The 14,034-nt window shown below is 37.3% G+C and overlaps 1 protein-coding gene across 3 annotated transcripts in view; it reads right to left on the bottom strand.

Moving 5' to 3' along the window:
* Window positions 1-14,034, bottom strand: part of IMPACT (impact RWD domain protein) — a 54,984-nt gene that overhangs the window by 26,353 nt on the left and 14,597 nt on the right. For all 3 annotated transcript variants that reach the window (XM_053571991.1, XM_053571992.1, XM_053571993.1), the window contains exons 6-8: window positions 9,116-9,238; window positions 6,670-6,767; window positions 4,336-4,409 (exon numbers count right to left, since the gene is read on the bottom strand). In XM_053571991.1, the coding sequence (XP_053427966.1) occupies window positions 4,336-4,409; window positions 6,670-6,767; window positions 9,116-9,238 (295 nt within the window). The remainder of the gene's footprint in view (window positions 1-4,335; window positions 4,410-6,669; window positions 6,768-9,115; window positions 9,239-14,034) is intronic.

Here is a 14,034-nt window from a genome sequence, read left to right as displayed (position 1 = left end):
TTATTTAAAATAATCATGTAGGACAAAGTAGTAGAATAAGCTTGGCAAATAAGTACAAGAGATTTTTTTAAAAGAGCCAGTTAGATGTATGCCATCTAGTGGATTTCTGAGGACCGTACAATGGTATCATATAGAACTGGGCAGATATGATAAATCTTCTCCCACCCATGGCCACAAAAAGCTAGAAACTTTTTTTGTATTATTTAGAAGACGGAGTCTCTTTCTTGCCCAGGCTGAATCATGTGATCATTTATGCGGTTGCGACACACTGCAGCCTCCATCAAACTCCTGGCTTTGAGTGATCATTCTGCCCTTGGCCTTTGAGTGTAACTGGGACTACAGGTGCATGCAACCATGCTCAGCTTATTTTTTAATTTTGTTTATATAAACAGGGTCTCATTATGTTGTCCAAGCTGGTATTAAACTCCTGGCCTCAAGTAATCCTTTTGCCCCAGTCTCCCTGGAGGTGGGATTATTGACATGAGCCACTGTACCCAGCTTGAAGACTTTTTTTAATTTCTTTGACTTATCCCACCACACCCCATCCCATTCCATTTCATTTCAGATTAATGAGGGTATCCCATACGGCAACTTTTTTTGTCAATATTAAAGCTATAAAAGCTGGCCAGCATGGTGGCTCATGCCCATAATCCTAGCACTCCGGAAGGCTGAAGTGGGTGGATTGCTTGAGCTCAGGAGTTCGAGACCACTCTGAGCCAGAGTGAGACCCTGTCCCTAAAAAAAAAAAAAAAAAAACAGCCAGGCGTTGTCATGAGCGCCAGTAGTCCTAAGCTATTTGGGAAGCTGAGGCAAAAGAATCACTTCAGCCCAAGAGTTTGAGGCTGCAGTGAGCTATGACAACACAGTATTCTACTGAGGGTGCAAAGTAAGATTCCATCTCAAAAACAAACAAAAAAAAGCTATAAAAGTTTATCTGCATACCTAAATCAATTAGCTCACAGCAGTCATATTCATTTATTCAGTCATCCTTCCATCCATGTATTCATCCACCCACTCAATAAATAATTACTATCTATTATAAGGTCTATTTATTACTTACAGTTGACTTCCTCTGAGGAAAAGTTAGTACTATTAAGCAAATCTAGAATTGGTTTAGTTTAGGCTTATAACTCCTCAATTTTATGGAATAAATGAAGAAAATTTGACTATATTCTAAAAATCAGTACTGCTCAATTTTTTTGGTTTTTTTCTTTGAGAAAGAGCCTCACTTAGTCACCCTTGATAGAGTGTCAGTGTCATGGCTTCATAGCTCACAGCAACCTCTAATTCTTGAGGGCTCAAGCAATTCTCTTACCTCAGCCTCCCAAGTAGTTGAGACTACAGGTGCCTACCATGCCTGGCTATTTTTAGAGATGAGAATTGTAGAGTGCTAGGATCACAGGCATGAGCCACTGCGCCTGACCCTACTCTTCAATTTTTTTAAAAAGAACCCATGGGAAATTTTCACTAACTCTTTCCTCACATGCCAGAAGATGACACGGCATCCAATAGCTGTGTGTACCGGTAGTCTGAAGAGTCCCTATAACTCTAAAGCAGGAACACAGCCCCAGTACCAGGAAGTAACCTTAAAAGGACCCTAAGTATTCAAAATGTACATCACAAAGTCCACATGCCAAATAAAGTTCATTTATTTTATTTCCAGTAGACTCCCTCAAGCTTCTACTTTGTGTCTTTTTAGTCCTTCCTGACACACAATTCTGACAAGCTAAACTCTTTCATTCCCATGCATCAATTATAAGGGAGGTGGGGGGATTGCTACTTGGAGTCATGTTGACAACATCTCTGAGAAGTAACTGCTGATCACTTATTAAAGTGGGAAGACAAAGAAAAACTACAAAAACACTCACAAGAATTTTATTAAAAGCCTAAAAGTATAAGGTCCTGAAATAGAAAAACTATTACATGGCTTAACTTTTTTGTTAATAACTTAGGGTCAACATTATGTACAAAATTGTTGAAGCTGCATCCACAGTCATGGAGGAGTGAAATAAAGACCTAAATGAAACTTGATTATCAAATTCAGCTCAATCACTTAACAGCTATGGGCTCTTGAAAAAGTTAACTCTTTTACAGCAGCATAACTGCTAAAATAATCAGAAATTATTTACATAAAGTATTGGCAGAGTACGGGTGGCGTCTGTGGCTCAGTGAGTAGGGCGCCGGTCCCATATGCCAGAGGTGGCGGGTTCAAACCCAGCCCCGGCCAAAAAAAAACCACAAAAAAAAAAAAAAAAAAAAGTATTGGCAGAGTAGACCCTCAACAAACACTTGGAATGAATCAACATTTACTAATTTTTTTTTTTTTTTGGCAGAGACAGAGTGTCACTTTATCACCCTTGGTAGAGTGCCATGGCATCACGGCTCACAGCAACCTCCAATGCCTGGGTTTAGGCAATTCTCTTGCCTCAGCCTCATGTGTAGCTGGGACTACAGGTGCCTGCCACAACGCCCGACTATTTTTTTGTTGCAGTTTGGCCAGGGCTGGATTTGAACCCACCACCTTCGGTATGTGGGGCCGGAGGCGCCCATTTTTTGTTTTGGAGGGTTTTTTTTTTGAGACAGAGCCTCAAGCTGTCACCCTGGGTAGAGTGCTGTGGCGTCACAGCTCACATCAACCTCCAACTCCTGGGCTCAAGTGATTCTCCTCCCTCAGCCTCCCAAGTAGCTGGGACTACAGGCACCCGCCACAATGCCCAGCTATTTTTTGGTTGCATCCGTCATTGTTGTTTGGCGGGCCCAGGGTTGGATTCAAACCCGCCAGCTCAAGGTGTATGTGGCTGGCACTTTAGCCTTTTGAGCCCCAGGTGCCGAGCCTTACTATTTTCAGAGTACATTCCAATCACTGAGAGCATAGTCTAATTCCTTACTTTCATACTGACAACCCTAAGAAAACATTACAATTCTTTCTAGTGATACTCTATTAAGGGAATTATGTAACAAATAGTTGTAAGTTGTCGAAATTAAAGAGATGTAAATTTAGTAATATTAAAAACTCACCTATTCAAAGTGATGAATTTTTTAGATAGCCCAGCCAGATTTTATTGTTTCAATCACATTTTAAATTTGTGCCAAAAAAAAAAAAATTGTGCCAAATCTCTATGTCAATATTCTGATTTATTTTAGACCTACACGATGTTGTTTTACATCTTTAAAATGTCTATACTTACAATTCACCAAAGATCTGTATAAAAATCATAATACCTAAAACCTAAAGGCACATAATAAAAGAGATACTTTTAATTCACTGCTGATGGGAACATAAATTTATTTTAAAACCTTTTGGAAGAAATTTGGCAATACATATCAAGTTTAAAAAACATTCGGGCGGCGCCTGTGGCTCAGTGAGCAGGGCGCCGGCCCCATATACCGAGGGTGGCGGGTTCAAACCCAGCCCCGGCCAAACAGCAACAAAAAAATAGCCGGGTGTTGTAGCGGGCGCCTGTAGTCCCAGCTACTCGGGAGGCTGAGGCAGGAGAATCGCCTAAGCCTAGGAGTTGGAGGTTGCTGTGAGCTGTGTGACACCACGGCACTCTACCGAGGGCAATAAAGTGAAACTCTGTCTCTACAAAAAAAAAAAAAAAAAAACATTCACACTTGGGCGGAACCTGCAGCTCAGTGGGTAGGTAGGGCGCCGGCCACATATACGGAGGCTGGCAGGTTTGAACCTGGCTGTGAGCTTTGATGCCATGGCACTCTACTGAGGGTGACACCACGAGACTGTCTCAAAAAATAAATAAATAAAATAAAATAAAAAGTTCACACTTTATGATAATTTTTCTTCTAAGAATTTCTTTCTTCCTTTTAATTATACCTCCATTTCACTTCAAAAAAGAATCTGAAGCAACTAGAACCTAACTTGAGGAAATAACCTAAAAAATATACAAGATGTTCATTGGGCTATTCTTCATAATAATGAAAAATATGAAAAACTATTACCAAAAGGGAAACGGCTAAATAAACAATAGTCCAGAGCCTCAAACAAATACTGAATAAAAGAGTATGTATCAAGCAGTTATAACATGACAAGGTGCTTTTGTTAATTTAAAAAAAAAAAAAAGCAGATACAAGGGAGTAAGGCAACGAAAAAAGTTTGTACAAGAAAGACAAAATACATCAAAATATTGTCAGTTATATTTAATGGCAGACAATGCTTGATTTTCCCTCCAGTTCTTTTTTTCTGACATTTCCAAATATTCTACATGTCTATTACTATCATAATAGACAAAACAAATTATGGTTATTTTTTAAAATCATGCATCATCCCCCCCCATTTTTTAAAACTTGCAAATTCAAAAAATTATGACGATTACTCACCTGTAGGCATAGATGTTGTGGGTGGCACTAGCTATTTTCTTATTCTCATACAATTTGGAAAGAACCATCTTCACCTTTAAAACAGCAGTAATATAAATAAAGTTGCTTTTTATTTGCTCTGTAAATAAATGCTAGACAAATATCCTAAATAAAGTTATGTAAAGAATCTGTTAGACAATGGAAAAGCCATTTCTAAAAATATTTTCTCATTCTAAGGGCAAAAACTGCTACTCTACAATAAAAGCGACAGATCTAGAATTCTGAGCACTAATTATCAACAAGTATTTGGGCACTAACTATGTATAAGGCATTGTATATGAAAATTTGATTGCTATATAGAGAATTCTAAATGTAAATATAAAAATTTCTAAAAATTAGCTCTGAAATCTATGAAATGTATATATCCAGTGTGGTAGGAGTCCAGTAACAGTATGTTCCAAATGTTATAAAAACAAGCAGAGTTCATACAGGAGGTCACCTGAGCCAGGTCTTACAAAGTAAGTGGCAGTTCTGCGTCAAAAGGAAAAATGGGGCAGGGAAAAGCCATCCCACTCAGAGGAAACAGCATATACAAATGCATGAATTATAGTGATCAGATTTAGCAAATTAAAATAAAGGATATCCAGTTAAATTTGAATTTCAGATAAACAAGTGATTTTTTTAGAGTAAGTATGTCCCATGCAGTATGTTGATCTGAAATTCAATTTAACTAGATATACTGCCTTCTATTCGGCAACCCACATAGGAGAGAAAAAGTTTCAAGAAGTTTTATGTTACTGCAAGTTAAGAGTATGAGTAAATGAAACGACAAGTTAAGAGTATGAGTATGAACAAAACGACAAGTTAGAGTATGAGTAAATGAAACGACAAGTTAAGAGTATGAGTATGAACGAAAGGACAAGTTAGAGTATGAGTAAATGAAACGACAAGTTAGAGTATGAGTATGAACGAAACGACAAGTTAGAGTATGAGTAAATGAAACGACAAGTTAGAGTATGAGTATGAACGAAACGACAAGTTAGAGTATGAGTATGAATGAAACGACACAAGGTGTGTCACTAATAGTAAGCTGGGGTCATATCACAAAGGGTCTTGTATAAGAAGTTTAGATTTTTTTCTCTTGTAGGCAATGAAAATCAGCAAGATTATGTGTGTAAGGGTAGATGGGGGAGAGAGTGGTCAGACTTTTCAAGAAGGGTTCAATTAGCAAGGAATATGGAAGAAATTTTGGCTGTAGGAGAGACTGAGCTGTAGTTGGGGAGATCAATTTGGCTCACAAATTGTACAGTCTTGTGTTTACTGTTTTTGTGCTTTTCGTGCTCTTGGATTCCTGATCAACAGAATAACGTAGACAATGACCCCTACAATGTGTTTTAGCTCTCAGAAATTATGATCCCGTATGTCTATGACCAGAAACACAAAGAAGATCCAGGACAATCAGATGCAGAATAGAATGTCTAAGGAAGACACTGGCAAGAAGATTATGAGCAAGCGCCAAAGACAAAATACAATTCCTAAGAGAAATGACCAGAGGCTGCACCAAAAGCTATTATCTTGATCACAAGGCAATGTAGAAAAGGCAATGTTCCAGAGACTAAGAATTAAAAATCTTGGTACAAAGAACTCTATCCCTAAAGGTGAGAGCTTTAAAAGAGCTTAAAGAATAAAGCAGCTGCAAAAACAAAAGAAAAAGATTAATGCTCAAAATTTTCAATAAATGAGGCTTTTTAAAAATTTAACTTTACAGACAGTACTGAAATTGCCTTGTACATCAAATAAAATTTAAACTGGCCTAGATTATAGCAAGGAAGAAAGAAGAAAAGGATTCTGCTGAAAAGAGAGTAAGAAAGGCACAGATCTAGAAATATAGTTTTGACCAAAACGTCTCCCTTTATATCCCTGAGCAGGAGTAAGGTCACATTAGATCATGAAGCAGAAATCAGGTAGGGACAACTGGGCTTATCCAGTCTGTCACCATTCCCTTTGTTGAGCAACAATGGAATGGACTTAGTTTCATAGAACTACTTGACAAGACAAAAAATTCTTTTTAACAAGCTATTAAGCATCGTAATTCTCTACAAAAACCCAAGGGGTATTTCTTATTTAAAGATTCATGAGAGGGTTAAGCCCTAATCAGAGTTTAGATACAATTTTGAAAGCAGTGACAAACAGGAAGAAGAAAAAATCTTCCATGATTCACAGCAATTTGGGAATAGAAAGATGAGTAAATACTTTTATCTTATGTGAAAATCAAACATAAAAGTAAAAGTAACAACATTACTTGAATCACTTTGGTAAAACAACATCAAAGTGAGCTAGACATAAGAACTTCACCTGTTTGGGACAAACGACGGGAGCCAAGTGCGCCTGAAAAGTACTTCTTCGGTCTGTAATAGGAATGCCGTGATCAATTGGAGGCAACTCTTCTATTTCTGAAAATTTAAAGAATTGATTTATTTTTTAAAAATTCTTTCATTCAAATACTGAAAAACTGGAAATAGAGAATTGGGAAAGAAATGTAAATTATTTAGCAAATGAACTAAAATAGCCACTGATTTTTTTTTTACTATAATTAAATCTAAATTATAATTTTAAGTATTTCTGAGTATTTTACATAAGATAAAAATATTTGACTTATAAATGATTTTCACCTGCCAAGGTCACCCAGGGGAAGCGATGGGTTGGGAATCAAATCCTGGACTTCTGCAGCAGCGCAGGTTATAGTTACCATAACCATAGTTAGTATGGTTACCATATCTAACAAAATATCTGATTTTTAAGAGTATAAAGAGGTCTTGAAAACAAAGACTGCTTATATATCCATTCCATTGTTGACAGATCTCTGGGTTGAGAAACCTGACTTTAGACTGTGTAGCTGTCATACATTATCTTCTGCTGTTAAACTTCCTGCTTCCTATGGTGAAACTAAATACATCCAATTGGTATTCCATAGAGAATATCATGATTTCCAATTATTCTGCCTCCTAAACAAGTTTAAGAATCACCAATTAACCCTTAACTCTATTGAAATGCTTAACTAACTTAGCTGCTACTATCTACCTCACTTAAGACGAAAAGTTTTTGAAGAAACCAGGTTCATGTAGGATGTTTCACCCTCCTCCAACGCTGCCCTTTTCTTAAACTGATTTTGACCAATGTACTAACTACTACAGTGATAAGTCAAATATGATATTGAGCCATATTAAGTCAATATGAACTACTGACCTTTTGATACTATTTATGACTGTGATTTTTACCCTTTCTCTTTTAATGATGAAAAGAAGTCATATGTCAAGTCAAATCCATGAATATGTTAAGTAATTAAAATGGGAGCTGCTTAGGGTGAAGTATGAGAAGGAGCCCTTTATCTTGCCCACTCTTACATTTCCTCTTCATCCTCTTCCAATAGTCCCAGGACATTGCTGAGAAACATTAACCTTTCAAAATACTGTTAAAAAAACTGAATAATGGCATAGGAAACTCCTCACCTTCAATCAAATTGTTCCCTCTGGTCCATCATATTTTCCTAAGAGACTCAGGGAAGCTGATGACAAAATTCAATATTTTAAAACACTAAAATACCAGCTTGAGCCAGAGTGAGACCCCATCTCTAAAAATAGTCAGGCATTGTGGTGGGCTCCTATAGTCCCAGCTACTCGGGAGGCTGAAGCAAGAGAACTGCTTGAGCCCAAGAGTTTGAGGTAGCTGTGAGCTGTGACTTCACAGCACTTTACCAAGGGCGACAAAGTGAGACTCTGTCTCATAAAAAAAAATAAACACACTAAAATGGAACATATTTTCATATAGAAATATACAACTGATGTTATCACATCAATGTTGAATACTGCTTGATTATGGAAAAGGTTTATTTAAATAAAAACTAAATTCTTGGCCAAGTGAGGTGGCTCATGTCCATAATCCCAGTACTTCTGGAGGCCAAGGCAAGAGTATCACTTAAGCCTAGGAGTTCAGGGGCTGTATGGACAAAACACTGAGACCCCATCTCTTTAAGAAAAAAACAAACAAAAACCCCTAAACACGTAAAGGCATTTTACTAGCTTTAATCTCAGTGGCTGCATTTTTGGCTAATACTGTATGTTTGTGAGCACTGACTAAAATTTAACCCAGAGACATCAGGAGATAACTGAGGACTTACATAGAAATAAAAAATAGGACATGAATTACAAACATTTAAGAGCCTTTACTTCCCATTTCTCCCAGCACTAAATCAAAACTCTAATAAGTAGCAAATAATAAAAGGTAGATTTTCACTTTTTCTCATTATCTTGATTAGCTTGCTAAAACAAGCTAACGGCCAAGAGACAGTAAAAAAAAAAAAAAAACAAATTTCAATTATCTGCAATTAATAACTCCTTCCTAAAATTTGAGAGTTTACTGAATTTCACTATTCTCCCAAAGAACAATACATAATACTACCTACCCACCTTCCTCAAAAGAAACCAGTTATAACATTATACCTGTTTGGCTTTGGTGCTTGGAGCACAGTGGTCACAGCGCCAGCCACATACACTGAAGTTGGCGGGTTCGAACCCAGCCCAGGCCAGCTAAAACAACAATGACAACTGCAACAAAAAATAGCCAGGCTTTGTGGCAGGCACCTATAGTCCCAGATACTTGGGAAGCTGAGGCAAGAGAATTGCTTAAGCCCAAGAGTTTGAGGTTGCTGTGAGCTGTGACACCATAGCACTCTACCGAGGGCGACATAATGAAACTCTGTCTCAAAACAAACAAACAAAAAAAAAAAAAACCAACATTGTACCTGTTCGGTTCTCACTGACATCAAAATCCAATGTTTTAACTGTATTTTCTGGCTGGCATGCTAAAATGAGATCATCTTCACATTCAACATCTTCCTCTACAGTTTTCTTCTTTACATCTGGGCCTATGTAAATATGAGACATTATGATTAATTTGTGAAATAAGATTACACTCTAAAAAAAATTAGGTCTTGCTCTCTGAACACCATCCTGTGACAGAAGAAACAAGGGCTTCTAGGGTAAGTGGTTGATTCCTGGGCTACGGCAAGGAAAACACAAGATGGACCAGGAACACAATGTGGTTCCAGAAATTAGAAAATGAGCAAAAAAACAAGGGGCTTATAAAAAGAACACAGGAACCAACCTGAAAATGCTTGTACAGGCCAAAGTTGGAACAATTAGAACAACAAAATAAATAATGATAGTATAGAATTTTAACTCAGAAGATATACGTGAGTTCATACTGATATAAACACTTACACAAATAAATACATAAATGTGGAAGAGAGACATCTATTCTTCACAATAGAATTCCAGGATTAACAAGATGTGGTATATATATATATATGATGAAGGAATGAAGAAAACAGAATCACCATTGGGCGAGCATCACAGTAATACTGTTGACAAGATCCAATGATGGATACTAAAATTAGCAGGTTAAAGTTTAAGGAGAATAGGGTATTAGTACAGCCTCAAAGTACCTCCCCCAAGATAGAAACAGGAAGATAGTAATTGTGATGATTAATTTTACATGTCAGCCTGGCTAGTAACCAGTAACTAGTAACCAATAACCAGATACTTGGTTAAACACTATTCTAGAAGTTTCTGTGAAGGTATTCTTTTCAATGAGATTAACATTTAGATCACTTGACTCAGTGAAGCATGACTGGTGTATACACTGATTCTCTTTCTCTGGAGAACCCTGTTGGGGTTCACAGTGGAGACACCTGACAGACAACTCCCTAATTAAGGGATCAAGGTAAACAACACTAATTATAAGGCATACTGACATCACAAACTCTTTGGTATGCTGCGCTGTGAATAACACAGCATCATTTTTGTGGCATTCTTAGAAAAAATGGCTAATCTCACTCCAATCATGAGAAAGATACCAGACAAACCCAAATTAAAGGGCATTCTATAGGCTCAGTGCCCGTAGCTCAGTGATTAGGCTGTCGGCCACACGCACTGGGGCTGGTGGGTTCGAACCCAGCCAGGGCCTGCTAAACAACAGCAATAACAGTAACAATAAAATAGCCAGGCGTTGTGGCGGGTGCCTATAGTTCTGGTTAACTGGGAGGCGGAGGCAAGAGAATTGCTTAAGCCCAAGAGTTTGAGGTTGCTACGAGCTGTGACACCACAGCACTCTACCAAGGGCAACAATGAGGCTCTGTCTCAAAAAAAAGGGGGGAGGGGACATTCTACAAAATCACTGATCAGTACTTTTCCTAAGTGTCAATACTGCAAAAGTCAAGGAAAGACTGAGGAACTATTTATAGACTAGAAGAAAATAAAGAGGAATACAAACTAAACGCAACATAAAATCCTAAAGAGGATTTCTAAAACAGCAGAAAGAACGCTATAAAAATTTTTTAATAAAATTTGAATAAGCTCTTTAGTTTAATAATATTGTACTAATGTTAGTTTCCTGTTCTGGATAATTATATGATGGTTATGTAAGATGTTAAGAGGAAATCAAAGTAACGAGTATATGAGTTCTCTATACAATTTTTACAACTTTTCTGTAAGTTTAAAGTTAGTTCAAAAGTTTTAGAAATTGTAAGCAGTTTACGGGACCGCCAACAAATACAACTTTTTTGGAAGGAAGCATGGAGAAACTTCAAGGAACTCAAGCTAGACCTCCCATTTGATCCTGCAATCCCATTACTGGGCATCTACCCAGAAGGGAAAAAATCCTTTTACCATAAGGACACTTGTACTAGACTGTTTATCGCAGCTCAATTTACAATCGCCAAAATGTGAAACCAGCCTAAATGCCCACCAACCCAGGAATGGATTAACAAGCTGTGGTATACGTACACCATGGGATACTATTCAGCCATTAAAAAAACGGAGACTTTACAACCTTTGTATTAACCTGAATGGAAGTGGAGCACATGATTCTTAGTAAAGCATCACAAGAATGGAGACGCATGAATCCTATGTATTCAATTTTGATATGAGGACAATTAATGACTTAGTACATGGTAGGTGGTGGGAGCAGGGGGGAGCAGAGAGAAGGAAGGAGGAAGGGGGTGGGGTCTCAGTGTGTGACACACCTTTTGGGGGCAAGACACAATTGTAAGATGGACTGTACCTAACAAATGCAATCAGTGTAACCTGGTTTCTTATACCCTCAATGAATCCCCAACAATAAAAAAAAAAAAAAAAAAAAAAACACTTTAAGCAGTTTCATACAATTAGTTCAAATTTAAAATGTCTGTAATAAAAAATACAAATAATAAATATTTGTATTGAAGATGAACAGTAAAATCAAAACTACTTGTCAAGCAGGTGCTCTGAAGAAGAAACTTCTCATGAGCTATATTGATCACTAGCTCTTCCCCTTATTAATTCTTCAGAATTATTTATTCATTCATTTATTTTTTGAGACAGGGTCTTGTTTTTTTTTTTCTTTTTGCCGTTTTTGGCCAGGGCTGGGTTTGAACCCGCCACCTATAGCATATGGAGCTGGCGCCCTACTCCTTTGAGCCACAGGCGCCACCCTGAGGGAGTTGGGTTTTTTTATTTATTTTTTTTATATAATGTATTTAAATTCTTTTTTTTTTTTTCCTTTTTTTGCAGTTTTTTTTTGGCTGGGGCTGGGTTTGAACCCACCACCTCTGGTATATGGGTCCGGCGCCCTACTCCATTGAGCGACAGGCACCGCCCTGACAGGGTCTTATTCCATCACCATGAAGGAAGTGCCATGGTGTCACCATAGCTCACAGCAACCTCAAACTCCTTGTATCAAGTGATCCTTCTGGCTTAGCCTCCAGAGTAGCTGGGACTATAGGCTCTTGCCACCAGGCCTGGCTAGTTGTTCTATTTTCAGTAGAGATGGCTGGTCTCAGCTCCTGTGCTCAAGCAATCCACCTGCCTCAGCATCCTAGAGTGCTAGGATTACAGACAGGTATGAGCCAGGCCCAGAATTACTAATCCTTCCATTTCAATATGTTGTCTGTGAAAACAATTTTAAATAAAAAAAATCAACTATAATCCTAACACTTTGGGAAGTTGAGGCAAAAAGACTGCTTAAGGCCAGGAGTGCAAGACCAGCATGGGCAATAGCAAGATGCCATCAGTGACAAAAAATTTAAAAAATTAGCCAGGCATAATGGCGCACACCTATAGTCCTCCAAGCTAAGGAGATGAATACAAGAAGATCTACTCAGCCCAGGAACTGGAGGTTGCAGTGAGCTATGATGACACCACTGCACTCTAAAGCGTGCAACAGAGTAAAACCATATCTCAAAAAAAAAAGAAAAGAGGGGAGGGGAAAAGAGGAAAAAGAAAAGAAATCCAAACAAAATTCCTAAAAACTGAAAACTATGAATTATATGACACAAATCAGTAACTAAAATTTGAAGAATACCTACTATAAATGGGAAAGGAAAAATACCATTTTTTTAAAGATCAAATATTAAAATTTCCTAAGAGTTTCCTAAGACTTTCTAGAGTCCTAAGTTTTTTTTTTTGTTTTTTTTTTTGTAGAGACAGAGTCTCACTTGATGGCCCTCGGTAGAGTGCCATGGCATCACACAGCTCATAGCAACTCCTGGGCTTAAGCGATTCTCTTGCCTCAGCCTCCTGAGTCTAGAGTCCTAAGTTTTAAATGAAATATCTTTCGGCAATTGTTCCAACTACAGAAAGGCAGATTGGCAAAAATTTTGTTTTGAGAATTTTAAAACCACTTTTCTGATAGACACCCTGAGATGCTGCAAAATCAGAATATGGATTATAAAAAGTTAAAGAAAATACTTCAAAAAAGACTGTTACATAGATAGAATTCATGTAATTATCATTTTGATCTTAATAGCAACAGTAAAAGTAACTTGCACCTATAGAGAAATGATAAAATGTTCTAAAAATATATATATACTGCTGTCAATTCTAAAAGTATACTTGATTTTGCTGATGGAGTCCTAAATAATCGTTCCCTATAAATAACCTTCTAAAAACTAGTAAGTGAACTATGAGATTCTTTTATAATCCCTCTTTTTCCCAAATGGAAAACAATTTTACTAGTGGTAACAATAAAACTCTATTTGGAAATAATGTCAGAATAAATTGAGTTATTCTGCTCTCTAAAAGGGTCTTTGTGGTAAGTGGAACAAAGACTAGTAAAGTGAAGTAAGAGGAAACTTAAGATTTCCATGTTGTCACATACTTAATGATTTAATAAAAGGTAAATGATAATAGAGCAAAATATCAATTTTTAAATGTTGTGAAATTAATGGTGACAGTTGCACAACTTTAGGAATACACTAGAAATCACTGAATTGTACATTTTAGAAGGGCAAATAGCCAGGCCTGGTGGCTCACACCTAATCCTAGCACTCTAGGAGGCTAAGGCTGGAGAATCTCTTGAGCTCAGGAGTTGGAAACCAGCCTGAACAAGAGTTGAGATTCCGTCTCTACTAAAACAGAAAAATTAGCCAGGTATGGCAGTGGGCACCTGTAGTCTGTTACTCAAGAGGCTGAGGCAGGAGGAGCATTTCTTAAATCCAGGATTCTGAGGTTACTGTGAGCTAGGCTGAGGCCATGGCACTCTAGCCTTGGCAACAGAATAAGACTATCTAAAAAAATAATAATAAAGATAAAAATTGTTTTAAAAGACTAAACAATTATGGCATGTGAATTATATCTCAATAAAAAGTTAATTTGGAAAGTTAATTTTCATATCTTCATATTTTTA

The sequence above is a fragment of the Nycticebus coucang genome, chromosome 19, assembly GCF_027406575.1.
Source record: "Nycticebus coucang isolate mNycCou1 chromosome 19, mNycCou1.pri, whole genome shotgun sequence".
NCBI classification, from domain to species: domain Eukaryota; kingdom Metazoa; phylum Chordata; class Mammalia; order Primates; family Lorisidae; genus Nycticebus; species Nycticebus coucang.
Note: the sequence above shows the minus strand (reverse complement) of the source record. Positions and strands in the feature narration are given on the sequence as shown.